Source organism: Carassius auratus, chromosome 13, assembly GCF_003368295.1.
Source record: "Carassius auratus strain Wakin chromosome 13, ASM336829v1, whole genome shotgun sequence".
NCBI classification, from domain to species: Eukaryota; Metazoa; Chordata; class Actinopteri; order Cypriniformes; family Cyprinidae; genus Carassius; species Carassius auratus.
This window is the reverse complement of record NC_039255.1, coordinates 8,726,615-8,744,336: the sequence shown is the minus strand read 5'-3', so window position 1 is coordinate 8,744,336 and position 17,722 is coordinate 8,726,615. Positions and strand designations below refer to the sequence as shown.

At 36.7% G+C, this 17,722-nt stretch overlaps 1 protein-coding gene across 1 annotated transcript; it reads left to right on the top strand.

Moving 5' to 3' along the window:
• The first annotated feature begins 573 nt into the window (after positions 1 to 573).
• On the top strand, positions 574 to 11,441 carry LOC113112531 (V-set and transmembrane domain-containing protein 4-like). Its single transcript, XM_026278196.1, has 8 exons — positions 574 to 1,618; positions 2,650 to 3,045; positions 7,997 to 8,050; positions 9,124 to 9,231; positions 9,416 to 9,449; positions 9,550 to 9,674; positions 10,027 to 10,085; positions 10,946 to 11,441. The coding sequence occupies exons 1-8, from the start codon at positions 1,567 to 1,569 to the stop codon at positions 11,105 to 11,107; spliced, it is 990 nt and encodes a 329-aa protein (XP_026133981.1). The 5' UTR covers positions 574 to 1,566; the 3' UTR covers positions 11,108 to 11,441.
• The last annotated feature ends 6,281 nt before the right edge of the window (positions 11,442 to 17,722 follow it).

Here is a 17,722-nt window from a genome sequence, read left to right as displayed (position 1 = left end):
CTGGTGATGTCTGGAGAGAACACTGCTACTCTCTCTTTGCATGCAGCACCACTTCACGCACAGCTCATTGATGAGATGCGCTCGACTGCCAGTGATTTGACTGTCATTAAGGAACTCAAATCTGCTGTGGATGACAACTTGAAGTTTAGGTATGTTTACAAAAACAGCTAGTACTATCCATAAAATGTAAAATTTGTGTGAATGATAAAACAGATTACATTGCAAATCTAAAAGAGAAGCTGCATGTTGTGTCTGCCCTGGACCCTGGTTTCAAGATTCTTACTTTCATCACTGAAGAAGAACGTGAGGAAACATTCACAACAATGATCAGTGAGATGGTCAATTTGGAGCAAGTTAAGACACATGATGTATGTTGTATAAAGTTTTAAAAATGAAAATGTAAACAAACCAATATTTATTAACTGCATATAAATAAAATAAATTTAAGTAAAATAATAACATTTCTGTATGGTGGAAATGGGCAACATTAAATTCAAATAATTTTAATTGATATTTACTTGTTTCCAACTATCAGCAGCAAGGATCTGATAGTGCTGGTAATGGAGGCAGTGGACCTGTACAGGAGCAAAAATCCCTTGGTGAAGGTGACCCCTCCACAGCCCCACCAAAGAGGTCATAAGAATCCTGTGCGCTGGTGGATCTGCTTGGGGCAGCCTATGCACCAGTGGCTTAAGCAGTCAATGCTACTGCTGCAGACAGGGCACGGGAAGAAGTTGGCAAATACAGAGAAGTTACACCTATACCTCTCTCAGAAGATCCACTTAAGTGGTGGTATAAGCATGAAGGAGTGTACCCACTATTGTCCCTCCAGGCAAAACACTATCTTTGTGTTCCAGGGATGAGTGCACCAGCTGAAAGTATTTTCTAACAATGCTATGGTAGTGACAAAACACTGTAAGGAAGACCTTATCTAGTATTAACACACGCAAGGCTGCAGGTCCTGACGACATACTGTACCTGACCGCATACTGAGAGACTGTGCTGAGCCACTGACAGACATCCTAAAAGATATCTTCTACACCTCGCTGAGACAGGCAGTTAGACAATCACTGTAATTGCATGGAGGAAATAAACGTAACATTAAAATATCTTAGTCATGAGTTTGGATCAACATTAATCTTAATTTTTGGGTAAACAGTTCCTTTATTCCTTTAAGCTTTGTAATAGTCCACTTTACTCATTATTTAACATAAGGATGTAAATGCTACTAAGACCTGCTACTTTTCCTACTTTTAAATGCTGTAAGTCCAGCTGAAATTTTGTGCTGTTTCCAAAGATTCTCTCTGGAAATGACATTTCCTACATACTTTTAACTGGCAGGGGGAGTGATTACAGGATAAAGAAAGAGAAAAAGAAAAAGAAAAAGAGAGTGGGTGAAAAAAAGAAAGACTGGGAAAGAGGGGTGTTTCTAACTGGGAACAGAGCACGCACTGTTTCAGGTTACACACACACACTGAGAAGGAGAAAGAAAAGGAGAGAAAATCCCAGGGACTCCTTTCTTTTCTTGACGTTTAGTTGGGTTTATGGAGCCTACGGGTTTGCAATATGAAGCTCTCTGCTTTTGCGATAGTTGTCCTGACTAGGGCTTTTATTGGAGGTAAGAATGTTTATGTTGGTCTATTAATATGCAATGACGAAACAACTTGCAAAATAGCTTTCAGGGGGTGCATGATCAGTGAGATAATTTTTCAGACAAAAGCTGCCCATTTGTTACACATGTAACTGCAGCATTCATCTGCATAAAACTATTTTGCATGCTAAAAAAATTAAGTCAACAAAACTTTTCTACTTTTATTCACTGACCTCATTTTACATGAAATATACATATTTTTCTTCAGTGCAAAAACATATTGCAAAATGTTGCATTGTTCAGAACAGTCTAGGCATTTTCAGGTCAGGGGTGTATTCAGCATTATTATTGTGGGCTTTTTGTTTATGTCCAAATCTCTCTTGTGATGTGGTTTTGCATTGAAAACAGAGCCCCAGTTGACCCCTGAGGGACTCCAGTAATTGGGACACAAAATAAACACGACAAAAAAGGCTTTTAACAGCTGGATACAATCTTGTTGTCGCATTCCCTGCTCTTTCCTGTAGTTCAAGAAGGCAGACAAATGTTTTCCACCTGTAGTTTCTGTTTGGCATGGCATATTAAACCCAGATGCATTCAGATATTTTACACCCTTTATGGGTCATGGTTTTGGTCCAAACAGGAGATATCATATATATAGGGGGGGGGGGGGGATAATTAAATCTTAAAATCATACATACATTTTTATAACTGTTTATATAATTTAATTGTTTAATTACTACATATTTTATTGTATGCAATTATCTTTTTGAGGTATAAATATTACTATAGGAAAACATATTGATAAATATTTTTATACATTTAACATTTTTTTTGCTATTTTTTAATCTCTTGGGTTTTCTTTTTATGATTAAAATCTATTTTTTCTCTTTTGCTTGCATATTTAAATCATGAAAGGCAATTACTTTATTGGACTTGATCATAAAATCAGATATACTGTATTTAATATAATACATCTGCAGCTATTACACATCTGCAGCAACAATACAGAGAAATTCTAAACATGTTTTTATTCTTTTTACTCCATGTTTTTTCCCCAGAGCTGAGTGAAGCTTTAAATGTGACCGTCACCCCTGGGCCAGTCAGCATGTGTATGGAGGGAGACAACATCACTTTGACCTGCTTAGTGTCTCAGAGAAAGAGAAGCAGCAGTGTTCTGGTGCTACGCTGGCTCTACTTCCCTACCCCTGAAGACGAGCACTTCGTGGGCAGGATGGGCATGAAGAAGACCAAATATTACGGCAACTACAGCAAGCATTTTCCCCAGACCAAGTTCCACCTGTGGGAAGCAATGGACGGACAGATCTATCGTTTGCTGATCCTGAATGTTTCCCTCAAGGATGGGGGCAACTATACCTGTAAAGTGCAGGAAATACGGAAGCACAGAAACAATTGGAGGGCCTCGTCAAATGGAACAGGAAGCATGGTATTACAAGGTAACTTGAATGTGTCTTAAATGTACAAAACACTATGTACTCAGTCTTCTATATGAAATCTTAAAGGGTTAGTTCGCCCAAAAATGAAAATTATGTCATTAATAACTCAACTCTTACACTTACATGTTTGGAACTGCTGTTCCAAACATGTAAGGCCTCCTTTTATCTTCGGAACACAGTTTAAGATATTTCAGATTTAGTCCGAGAGCTCTCAGTCCCTCCATTGAAGCTGTGTGTACGGTATACTGTCCATGTCCAGAAAGGTAAGAAAAACATCATCAAAGTAGTCCATGTGACATCAGAGGGTCCGTTGGAATTTTTTGAGGCATCGAAAATACATTTTGGTCCAAAAATAGCAAAAACTACGACTTTATTCAGCATTGTCTTCTCTTCCGCGTCTGTTGTGAGAGATAGTTCAAATCAAAGCAGCTGGATATCCGGTTCGCGAACGAATCATTCAGTTCACCAAATCGAACTGAATCGTTTTAAACGGTTCGCTTCTGTAATACGCATTAATCCACAAATGACTTAAGCTGTTAACTTTTTTAATGTGGCTGACACTCCCTCTGAGTTCACACAAACCAATATCCCGGAGTAATGCATGCACTCAAACAGTACACTGACTGAACTGCTGTGAAGAGAGAACTGAAGATGAACACCGAGCCGAGCCAGATAACGAACAATAGACTGACTCGTTCACGAGTCAAGAACCGGTTGCATCGGTGTTCGGATCACCAGAAGTTCTTTCGGACAGTTCGATTCAATAAACCAGTTGAAGAAAACGGTTCACAAATTCTTTTGAGCTCGACGTAATGGTGTCATTGGCGATGATTGTGTGACGCTCTGTGTGTCGGTCTGCTTCACGCTGAATCACACATGCGCAGTATCATCAGCTCCTCGGTTCACGAATCAGACGCGTCTGACAGAAACGGTTCTTGACTCGTGAACGAGTCAATGTTTTGTTCGTTATCTGGCTCGGCTCGGTGTTCATCTTCAGTTCTCTCTTCACAGCAGTTCAGTCAATGTACTGTTTGAGTACATGTATTACTCCGGGATATTGGTTTGTTTGAACTCAGAGGAAGTGTCAGCCACATTAAAAAAGTTAACAGCATAAGTCATTTGTGGATTAATGCGTATTAGAGATGCGAACCGTTTAAAACGATTCAGTTCGATTTGGTGAACTGAATGATTCGTTCGCGAACCAGATATCCAGACTGCTTTGATTTGAACTCTCTCTCACACAGACACGGAAGAGAAGACAATGCTGAATAAAGTCGTCGTTTTTGCTATTTTTGGACCAAAATGTATTTTCGATGCTTCAAAAAATTCCAACGGACCCTCTGATGTCACATGGACTACTTTGATGATGTTTTTCTTACCTTTCTGGACATGGACAGTATACCGTACACACAGCTTCAATGGAGGGACTGAGAGCTCTCGGACTAAATCTAAAATATCTTAAACTGTGTTCCGAAGATAAAAGGAGGTCTTACATGTTTGGAACAGCATAAGGGTGAGTTATTAATGACATAATTTTCATTTTTGGGCGAACTAACCCTTTAAGGCTACTATTGTCTGATGTGATGCAAAGTTTGTTTTTTTGTTTTGTTTCACTAAATGGAAGCATTTACCTTTTTCAGTTGATTTATCAAATATGCATCCTCTCATTTTGGTATTGCCATTAGCTTTAGCATGTAGCATACTTCAGACTCTACCTTATTTTCAGTGCGATCACACTACTGGCACTACTTAGCAATCTGGAGTATAAAACTAACGTTCAATTCATGAACTAGTCAGTAGTACCAGCCAACAGTGTGGTTATGCTGGATGTTGTCGAAGAGTGATGTCTTGCCATGGTCAGGGCTACCACACAACAGCCGATTCCTCCAGTTCACTAATCCTACAGTTCATCCAGCACAGGGTCAATTCCAGTTCCACAATTGGTGACAAAGTTCATTATTAGCTATTTGTAAACCTCTTTTGCAGAGGGGGTGGTCTTTCTTTTCAGAACATCACAAAAGAGTGACTATATCAGATTCACACAGTGACATAACTCCATGTCAACAGTTCAAAGCCCAAATCCAAATAGTTTTTTCTGAATTGTCCATAAAATTTCAAATAAACAATGAGAAAATGAGGCATAAACGTTCCCATTTCTCGCACTGAAACCTTTTCCACATGCTAGCTTCAGTGTGTTTGTAAGTCTTAGGGTTCGACCTTCCACATATATATACATAATTTCCACGATAAACAGGTTCTGGACCAAAACAAACAGACCATGAGGCTGTTAACGAGAGCAACTTGTAGAGACAGAGAGAGGAGACTTTGCAGGAATACAACTGAAAACATTTACACTGGCTGAATTATGAGTTTTCCTTTGGTGTTCGGGACAGCAAGAGGTGCCCAAAGCATCAGTGTCCATTGGATTAATCATCTGTCTAATAAATGGCAATTGCCAGATGCTAGCAGCAATAAAGAGAACAAATAAGTATTAGTTGCATGCACTTGGAGTAAAAGTTTACTTAAAAATAAACATTCTGTCATCATTTACTTAGGCCTGATTTCTGCAATGACGTTCTAAAATGTAAGCTATTCATTGAAAATCTTCACCTTCAAGCGTTGAATTTGAGAATTGGATAAGTCTAGTCTATGAATAAGTCAGCCCGATTTTGAGAACCGGATCAAGTCAGTTGACAAGATACGTTTTGTTCTCTCAAGGACGTGCCAGTGAGAACTAGGTCAGATGTAAAGATTTTCAGTGAATCATAAATTACACAAAGCTATTATAGGTTTCAGAAGGATTGGAATACAGTCCACAAGTCATATTTCTTCTTTTATCTTCCACTGAAGAAAGAAAGTCATATGGGTTTGGAACAACATGAGGGTGAGTGAATGATGAAACAATTTCGTTTTTGGATGAACTATTTCTTTAAAGTAGCTCAATAATTTATAAAGTTCAAAAAGTTATTTACAGTTATGCTGTTATTTACAGTTATGCTCCATCATCGGCTATGAACAACCACCGCATCTAAAATATGTCTTTGTATGACTGAAGCTAAATCAAAAAAACTAAAAGTTATTTTAGTAAAGTCTTTGTATTTCATAAGTTATAAATCACTGTAGGGTACGTTTAGAAAATAAATAAATGCAGTAAAAATACTTTTTTAAACTATTCCATAAAGTGCATATGTAGCTGATGATTTATTTGAAGAAAAACATCAGCATATATTTCACAGACATAAAGATGCGGTTTTTGAAGGAATAAAAGCAACAGAATATTATTGCAGGGGTTAGACAACCACAGATACCTCACTTAACCAAATTGAGACACAAAAATACAAGAAAAAAAAAATAAAGGAAGGAAATGGAGGTAGTAGGTTGACTTAAACAAGGGAATTTGTCTTGTGAAATACACAACAAAATGTCAACCAGCTGAGATACCCCATAAACAGACCAAAGCAGGACCACAGTTTTGGGTTAACTGCTTCAATCAACTCTATAGCCACAGGGTCAGCCTGAAAATGACTTAATGCCTTTCCAAAACAAAAGCGGCATTCTACATATGTTGTTCCCCACCCGTTTGACTTTGGATGTAGCGTGTTCTCAAATGTAACTGCACAATGGGTCTGCAGATCTGAAAATATGCTGAACCCTTCAGTTTAGCAGGGGTTAAATAGAATGGCTTTGTTGTTAAAGAAAATGCATATCAGATGTGTAACTGTATACCTGCTGCTGATGGAGTCAGTGCTAATATAGTGCATGTGAGAGATGCACAACAGGATCCGTTAGGACTCAGAACACAGTTCTTTAATACGCTGCTGATCAAGGCTTATGTAGGTGTTTTTGGAAGGTTTTTTTTTTTTTTTTTTAGCTCAGCCCTTGTGAAATTTAAGTTTTAAATACCTTCTCCTAACTGAATATGTAGATTTCCATTTGTAGATTGGTTTACCTTTACATTTCTTTAACATCTTAACCTTCCCATCAAAGCAACACTGACTCGAGCAATGGTGTTGGTTGGTTCTTGGCTGGCCAATAGCAAATGGAAACTTCATGAAAACAGTTTATTTATTTATTTATATATATATTTTTTTATGAAAGTAGCACAAAAACTTCAGTTTTAAGAGAGAGAGAACCTTTATTGCGTTTCATCATACAATTATCTAAATTTTATTCAGCTAATATGACATTTTAACTAAATATCATTCAATTATTTTGTAAAGTTATTCTGTCCACCAGTGCCCTCAACATCTGTAAGCAATTTTCCCTGACCTGACATGCTTTAAAAAAAACTAAATGCAGTAAGCGTTTAAAGAAGAAAAATTAATGAAAGAATGAGAGAAAATATGATTTTCCATATGATCTCAAAAATCTGAATTTTGTTTCCCAGGTAAACAAATGTTAAAAGTATTTAATAGTAGACTAAGTAATTTAAACATTGATGTAACGTGTGCTGTGTGTATTAATAGCTGTTTATGAGCTTTCTGTGATAGATTTATTAAAGCTACATTTCTCAGGGTCAAAGGTTAAATATTTTTAGAGGACTCTGACCCAAATTCCTTTTAATCTAAATGTCCTTGCCTGGTCATATTGAAGCCTCATCAAGCACAACCCTGCAAAAAATCTGCACTGAATACAAGATGTGGGGGAGATTGACCAGGTTGAGCATTAAAATATGCAACAATGTTAATACGTTTCATTATCATGTTATCCCCCTAAACTTAGATTGTATAATTTCAATACAAATGTTAAGCACGATTAAACAATCCACAAGAACTCAAAAACAGTTTACTTTATAAAAAAAAAAAATTACATTAAAAAAGACCTAACCCCAAAGGTCAATAAAATAATTTATCATAAAATGTTTCTTCCTTTATATAATTATTTATAAACATTTTACCTTTTCCTATTTTCACATTTCATACTTTTCTTTTGTCTCTTTGAATGTTTTCAGTACATCATATAGCGAGCACAGGAAAAGCTGACGTCATATGGCGCATGTTCGAAGGTATGCTGTTACCTCATTATTTTAATAAAATAAGGCAACATGCTGTTTATTGCAGTCTGGAATCTCTGTCACTGATCAAGTGGATAGGATCACAGCTTACAGTGTTGGACAGACTTTAGCAAGTGTGTTACATTTCCTCTTTTCTGGTGGAGAAAGACCTAACCAAAATCAACCAAGTGTAAACCAAGTGTGCTCACAGCGTTGGGTTTATTTTTGTGGTCAACTCTGCTCAAGCTTATATATTGGAATAAGGATTCTACCTTGGCTTATGATACTTTACAACATTTACACTACATTATTACACTACATTTTATATACAAATTCAATATATAGTTTTATTTCCATATCTTTTAAAGGGATACTACACCCCAAAATAAACATTTTGTCATTAATCACTTTCCCCCATGTCATTCCAAACCCGTAAAAGCTTTGTTTGTCTTCTGAAGACAATTTAGAATATTTTGGGTGAAAACCAGGAGGCTTGTGACTGTCCCATTGACTGCCAAGTAAAATACAGTGTCAAGGTCCAGAAAAGGACTCCATCTGCCATCAGTGGTTCAACCATAGCGTTATGAAGCAACAAGAATACTTTTTGTACAAGAAGAAAGCAGGTTCAGCAAGTGTTTTCCAAAATGGCGCTACAGTGATGTAGGGAGAGATTTTTGTTTTCTTCTCATACAAAAAGTACTCTCGTCACTTCATAAAATTACGGTTGAATCACTGATGGCCGATGGACTATTCTGACGATTGTCTTTCATACTTTTCTGGATCTTGACATTGTAACTTACATGGCAGTCAATGGCACAGTCACAAGCCTCCCAGTTTTCATCCAAAATATCTTAAATTGTGTTCCGAAGACGAATGAAGCTTTTAAGGTTTTGGAGCGACATGGGGGTAAGTAATTAAAGACAAAATTTTCATTTTGGGGAGGAGTATCCCTTTAAAACTAAAACTAAAATAAAAAAGGTAACTGATTTATCACTTTTAAAGAAAGTTTTTATTTGTCGTCTGCAAGGTCAGGGCTTGTTGTAATTAATGTTTACAGCACACTGTTTTGCTGTGATCTTTCTCAGATTTGTATCTGTGTGCTGCGCTCATCTGCTCTATCGGTCTGGTCTGTATGCTTGTCTTTGCCATGACTATCACATGTCAGCACCTGCAGCACAGACGAAGACTACGAGGTGATCAGCTTTTTAAGATCATTTATCATTTACATAAAACTTTTAAAAATACAGTGTCATCAAAGCAAATGCATTTCAAAATATATAAAAACATATTGTATTCTTATCGCATGATTCTGTTTTTCTTATTACTACACACATATTATTTAAGTTTTTATTTTTGTTCATTTCTATATCTATCTAGCCAGTTATTACCTTGTGAAGTGTCCAGAAAACAGGTAAACCAATGCAAAATGATTGATCACTGCTTTACTGTTATAATTGACTGATTGATTCTTAGACTGAATCTAATAACATCATTGCGTTTTTTATATCTAGCTCGGGAGAAACAGTAACCAGTGTGTGCAGCTCTTCTCCTGCAATGCACAGAAAAGAGAGACGGCACAAACCACAGCTCAGAGACATCACCGAACCACTACCACCACCAAAGATACCAGCTAAAGGTACATAACAGACTGAAACCCTTACATTAAAACACCAAATCAAAAATGAATGGGTTATCAAAATGTTGGATAACTCTGTACATGAAGGTTCGATTCAGTTAAGCTAGTTAACACATTAGTTATTTTGAACAATGAATGAGCATTTCTTGCATTTAATAATATAGGTTGATGTTAATTTATGAATATATACTATTGTTCATTCATTAATTCATGTTCATTTAAAATGCATTAATGAATTGTTATTCAGAGTGAAATTATATGTAGACCAAAGTTAATGAACACTTTAAATTATTTAATGTTAGCAAATGTTGATTGTTTTTTCTCACTCTCTCTCTCTCTCCTTTTTTTCTAGCACCTGTACCAAGAAAGCCACGAAGGACCAAACTTTTAAAGGCACAACCTACAAAAAGGGTAGGAATGCTAAATTTTATTGAACTCATTTTACATAAGAGCATTATTTTCTTTCATACTAAAGCATTAAAAAGATTAAGTGATGATGATAGGGTTTCATAATCGTTCTAAATATATATCTTGCTAAATTGCTTGTTTTATAATCAATTTTGTATGTATAATCCTTTTATTCACAATTGTATAATATTTGCATCAAACAACACACTGTTTTTAGCCTCTCAATTGAATTTTCACAGACTAGAAACATGCAAGAGGGAAATAATGTGGCTTTCTCATTGAGCTTTATGTTCGCCACAGTTATTGCTATACCAACCTCCATTTATGGCTGTTATAATTTTATTTACTATTATTACTTTCCAAAGCGTGATTATTTATTTAACATGCTTGATTCTTATTAGATTAGTTTCCAGGGAAATCATCAATGAAATGCTGAAAAGCAGCACAAAATCAGAAAATGTTTTACGGTCCAGAATTGTATTGTGAAATCAAGTTGTAATCTGGTTGGTCAACGATGAACAAGCATTTTAGACTCTTCTAGCAGGACACAGACTTCCTTAAATAAGTGTGACTGGCAGGGGATTGGAGAACATTTATATGTCTATCCTGCTGTTCTGTCCACTTGCTTTTTTGCATTCCATTTTCCTTTGACCATCTGAAATATATGTTTAACAGATGAAGTGACCGTTCCAACATACTTTAGACTCTTAGTTAGAACCGTCTATGAACAATCCTAAAATTACACCTATAATTTCATGTTGTTCTGACCCCGCATTCCCCAGAGAATCTGCTCTTTCAGACCTATGACAACATACTGTAGTTTTCATGTATCTGAAATGCCCTGTTCTCCTCTCGTCTTCAAGCCAAAGGTGGTAGAGGACAGCCTGACATATGCAGAGCTGGAGCTGGTGGAACCGAAGCCTGCGCTAAAAACAGACTTGACTGGATGTGCACAACCTGAGCCGAAAACACAATGCACAGGGACTGTATATGCCCAAATATTCTTTGTGGAGAAGCAAGTGTAAATATTAGTTTAACACCAGAATTATTTATAAGAATAAAATATTTTTTTCCTACGTACTGATGTTCTGTTATTTCACACGTACTAGTATTTCTAGCATAAAATCTGTAATACAAAAGCAGCATTTTCTTTTATATATGCATGGGCACATTTATGTACCTATGAATTTGAGCCATTTTTCTTTAGCCTAAAAATTAAGTTTTTCATTAAGGATTTGACTCCAAACATGTGGAATCTGACGATGCAATTTTGTAAAGAATGTAACAATTAAATTTTTTGCTGTGTTGTATAAAATAAAGATTACTCCTCTAAATGCAGAGGATGATACAGTATGAGCAAACAGAGCACATGGCTATATTATTGTCTCATTTATGCAGGCTTAAACAGGTCATCATCATTGTGTAGTTTATTGAAGCATATCAAAGAACATTTAACCCTGTGATATAACCAGAATAAGACCTGTAAGATCAATTACCTTGTTTGTTGTTGTTTACTTTCCATAACTAAAAATACAGTGTATTAAAGGGCAAGTTAGATATTTCAATTGAACTTGCCTGTGACTATCTAAAAAAAAAAAAATTATAATGCATTTTTATAATTATTTTTATTTGCATAATATTTACGTTTTAAGCAACATACATAATACTTTTCTATTTATGCCTATAAATGCAATGTATATAATACATTCTGTAATATTTCCTAATTCAGAGGCGATCATAATTTGTTACTTAATTTGTTACTTTTTACAATGTATAAACCGAACATCTGCTGACTGTGGGCGTCGGGCGCATGCAAAGTTCCCTTACTTTAGCAAAGGAAAACCAGTCTTCTCTTGGCTTATTTTGAAATCCACTTACGTTTTTATTTATAAATCCTATATTTGTGCTTCTAATTCATGATTAGCATTTTGTTTTGTTCTCTATCCACTCTCGTCACTAACCATGCCGCGCTGACGAACTACAACATCAGCCTGCAAGTCTTCTGGCACCCAACAGAAGTTTTTATTATGTCGGAAAATGGATATTTAACTTACCAAAATGCATGGATTCGCTACAGGGGGCCTTTAATCATCACCCCCCGGAGCCATGTGAGGGACATTTTGTTACAGAAGCATGAACTTTATTTCACATCTTCTGAACTGTTGACAACAAACACCTGCTTACCCCATTGAAAGGCTTGGAAGAGCAAGGACAATTTTTTATATAACTCCGACTGGATTATTCTGAAAGAAGAAAGTCACATACACCTAGGATGCTTCAAGTGTGAGTAGAAGATGGACAAATTTTCATTCTTGGATGAACTAACCCTTTAACAGCTAAAACTGGTTATCTGCAAAATTAGATTTAGACAAGATGGGTGCAAGTGCACAGCTATTAAGCATAAAGTCACTGATACAATCCGCATTATGATGTCTTAGTTCATCTTGTCCTCTCTTATTGACCGTTCTTGAGTTTAGTCTGTCTCTTTCTCTCCGTTTCTCTCACACTAGGGCTGGACGATATGGCCAAAAAAATATACAGTATAACAATACAATTTTTCATATCAATCGATATCGATAATTATAACAATACATTTCAATTCTTTATTTCTTTCAAATTTAAAGGCATATTTTGCTCCTAACTGTAAGCTGTAGAAACCAGACCGTTAATTGTGGTTTTAAACACAGCTAAGAGCCAGTGATTAACCCATTAATGGATACATTTATTAAAATCATACTAATTGTAATCATGCTTAATAATTAGCTTTACAGTGCATTATAATTGGGTTAGGCTACAAGATGGTTCTGCCTATAATTTATTTGATTTAATTATTCAGAGGAGCAAAAAATGGTTTGACATTTAATATCATAAACCCACCAAGGTATTAAAATTAAGATGGCTATTGTCTTTTGAGAAGGTCATTTGCTTCTCTTCATGAGATATGTGGTGATTATGTTCCAGTCTATTAAGCGCTTCTACTTAGCACAATTAGCCGCATGCACAAAGGTTAAAGAGAGCAACTCTCCCCCTTCATTGTGGTCACAGAGCATATTAATGAGCAGATATAGCGTGAGGATGGCAGAGGAGCCTGAGAGGGAGCTCAGAGGGAGATGCAGTTTCTCCTGCGTCCTTAGCACTGGATCACTCTTAAACATTAGTGTCGAGCGTAAATACAGCTATACTCTTCATCTGTCTACTAGTTTCTTCTAAACCTGTAATGATGATCTGCGGTCCAGCTTTGGTTTTGCTCTGCAGGATTACTTATATGTGACATGACATTCAGCCAAGTATGGTGACCCATACTCAGAATTCATGCTCTGCATTTAACCCATTCAAAGTGCACACACACAGAGCAGTGAACACACACACACACACACACACACACACACACACTGTGAACACACACCTGGAGCAGTGGGCAGCCATTTATGCTGCGGCGCCCGGGGAGCAGTTGGGGGTTCGATGCCTTGCTCAAGGGCACCTCAGACATGGTATCGAGGGTGGAGAGAGCACTATGCATGCACTCCCCCCACCCACAATTCCTGCCGGCCCGAGACTCGAACTCACAACCCTTCTACTGCAAGTCCGACTCTCTAACCATTAGGCCACAACTTCTCCATGATATGATACAACAGATCCTCTCAGAGAAAGAGTATCCAAGTATGGTGTTCTGCATTTAACCCATTCAAGTGCAAACACACAGCAGTAAGTAGTAAACAAACACACACACACACCCGGAGCAATGGGCAGCCATTTTTTGCTTTAGCACCTTAGGAGCAGTTGCTGTATTGATGCCTTGCTCAAGGGTCTATTGAAGGTGGAAGAGAGCATAGAACATTCACTCCCCCACCTACAATTCGAGATTCGAAACCACAAATTTTCTGAGTTATGACTTTATGCCACGACCATGCCTTTTTTTAATATATAGAACTACAGTGGGTGCAGATGTTGCAAGCACAAAACCAAGAGCAAAGTGAGAATGAAAGCCGTTGTTCTGTCGATTTGTCCTACCCTGTCAGATTTTGCTAGAAATCAAGAATCTCACACACACACACACACAAACACTATAATTTGCTGTTATACTCCATATAACTCCATATACAAGCCAGAAACTAAGCCTTTTTTTTGCACAGGCCTATCTAAAGGGTTAATGGTGCCACCTAGTGATCAACTGTAAAATATTTTTTTTTTTTTACCTTTTCCCAAAAGGAAAACCACAAACAATCAAGAATGCATGATTATATGGTGTCATGGCTTTGCAATCAAAAAATGTCGTTATAATGGAAGTCAATGGGGCAAAAACAGCCACCAACAACAAATGAGGGAGAAAAAATTAAAATCTAATGCCGCACAAAAACTAACAATGCATCAATCCAATCAAAGCCAATCTTGTTACTAATCTTTGACATGCCCAAAACTGTGATAAAAGGTAAAAAAAAATATCCAGTCCACAATCACTTTTTATTGAAAATTTGTAATTTTGTGTGTTTTTTTCCCAAATCAGTAACATCATTTATGAACTTGGTAATTAAAGAGATAAAATCTTGGAATTTTTTTTAAACATTTGAAAAAACCTTCCATTAAAACAGTGGGTAATACAATTCTACACTGAAAAATGCTGCCAATATCATTATGGTTTATTAACATTTACACCCTTCACAACCCTAAACCTACCCTTACAGTGATGCAAATACAGTAATTATGAATTAATGTATATTCGCGGTTGAAGATATAGAAGGATTCAGCTACAGGAAACCAATAAATATTTTTTTCTACCTATTAGATTGTGTTTTATTAAAGTCTACACCTATCCTAAGAGTAAAAATACCATTACAGTAGTGCAGACACATTAAATGTTTTTAAGCATGAGAAATAGGGATGTGCAGTAAACCCTGGTAGGAAAATCTCTCGGGTAACAGTTAGTCGAGTAGTCCGAGTCTGGACAGAAATCCACAAACACAGTGTGTACCACGAACTATTAGGTCATCAAAAGCAGAGAAAATTCATCTACTCTCAGTTCTGTTGCTTAGAACAACACCCATGACCAAATATGAGGAGGCAGCATCAAAGAAAAAATAACAACAAAATTTCCGCACTGAGCTGCAACTTCTGTAAAACATAAAGTCTGTGATTATTTAGCTTACTCACGCTTATGTTGTTCCAAACCCATATGCTGTTATTTTCGCATAGATACTTCAAATGAGAAAATCTGAAGAATTTCTACACCACTCTTCTCCTCGCAAGCAGTTGACCTAAAGAAGATGTGTAACGTTAACATAATTTTTACACGACAGCCATTTATGTATGCCTACTTAACTTTAAAAAAAAAAAAAGAGTTAAGCAAACATGTAACGTTAGTTGTTTACTCACGCTCAAGTCTTTCCAGCGTAACTTATGTGTTTTTATTTTAAACTCCAAAGACTTTTATTTTAAACACTATTTTCTTAACTTTCACAGTGATGACGATTCGATTCGCGCCATCCAGCGGTGTGACATCATATTGTCCATGGCAACGCTTTATCAAAAATGAATCCATTTCTCAATGGATGGTTGTTATTTACGCTCTTGGCATTTTTGTTTATACATTTTATAATGTTACATTTCTTAAAAAAATAAATAAAAAAAATTCACATCTCCACTCGAACGCCCTCTTACAAAAGCAACTGCGCTCTCTTGCGGTTCAATTATCGATTGCATTAAAAATGTAGCTACTATTTTTCTATACAAATAAAACTACAAAATTCCATTCAAATGCGGATATTTAAAGACACCGTATAAAATAAACCACTATACATGGTATCATTATTTGGAATCAACTGAAATTAGGAACAAACATTATTTAAACTAACGATTCCTTTAAATATAAACATATAATCTTACTACAGTGAATACAATGGATTATAACATTTCTTTAATTTCCCTATTTTGAGGGCAACCCCATTTCATTGCTCTCTATAGCCTACAAAGCCTTATGGAATGGCTTTTTTCAGATCGCCATCCCCAGTTTATTTATTTATTTTATGGCCCGACCCCCATCGCTGGCTTATTCATGCTGCTTCATGACAGCTATTAGCAGAAGACAGTCTCCAAAGGTTGGAGGGAAGCAACAATTAGCCCTCTTCCCCAGAGAGGCAAGTGAAGCGTGGCCTGGTGGGAGCTCCCAGGATTTACAGCTCTTTGACTGCTGCTTGCTTGCTTGAGAGACCCAGACTCAGCCCTTTAATACACAGCAAATTAATACACAGTGTACACAATACATCTGGACAGCTGAACAGAGGGAGACCTGATGTTTTTTTTCAGTTGAGTCTATTCAACAAGTCAGCCCTGGAAGCATGAATATGTTTTTCCCAGTGTCTAAGAAATAAGTATTTCAAACAACAGACACTACAAAATAATAATAATAATTATATATATATATATATATATATATATATATATATACAGTCTTGTTCAAAATAATAGCAGTACAATGTGACTAACCAGAATAATCAAGGTTTTTAGTATATTTTTTATTGCTACGTGGCAAACAAGTTACCAGTAGGTTCAGTAGATTGTCAGAAAACAAACAAGACCCAGCATTCATGATATGCACGCTCTTAAGGCTGTGCAATTGGGCAATTAGTTGAAAGGGGTGTGTTCAAAAAAATAGCAGTGTCTACCTTTGACTGTACAAACTCAAAACTATTTTGTACAAACATTTTTTTTTTTCTGGGATTTAGCAATCCTGTGAATCACTAAACTAATATTTAGTTGTATGACCACAGTTTTTTAAAACTGCTTGACATCTGTGTGGCATGGAGTCAACCAACTTGTGGCACCTCTCAGCTGTTATTCCACTCCATGATTCTTTAACAACATTCCACAATTCATTCACATTTCTTGGTTTTGCTTCAGAAACAGCATTTTTGATATCACCCCACAAGTTCTCAATTGGATTAAGGTCTGGAGATTGGGCTGGCCACTCCATAACATTAATTTTGTTGGTTTGGAACCAAGACTTTGCCCGTTTACTAGTGTGTTTTGGGTCATTGTCTTGTTGAAACAACCATTTCAAGGGCATGTCCTCTTCAGCATAGGGCAACATGACCTCTTCAAGTATTTTAACATATGCAAACTGATCCATGATCCCTGGTATGCGATAAATAGGCCCAACACCATAGTAGGAGAAACATGCCCATATCATGATGCTTGCACCTCCATGCTTCACTGTCTTCACTGTGTACTGTGGCTTGAATTCAGAGTTTGGGGGTCGTCTCACAAACTGCCTGTGGCCCTTGGACCCAAAAAGAACAATTTTACTCTCATCAGTCCACAAAATGTTCCTCCATTTCTCTTTAGGCCAGTTGATGTGTTCTTTGGCAAATTGTAACCTCTTCTGCACATGCCTTTTTTTTAACAGAGGGACTTTGCGGGGGATTCTTGAAAATAGATTAGCTTCACACAGACGTCTTCTAACTGTCACAGTACTTCCAGGTAACTCCAGACTGTCTTTGATCATCCTGGAGGTGATCATTGGCTGAGCCTTTGCCATTCTGGTTATTCTTCTATCCATTTTGATGGTTGTCTTCCGTTTTCTTCCACGTCTCTCTGGTTTTGCTCTCCATTTTAAGGCATTGGAGATCATTTTAGCTGAACAGCCT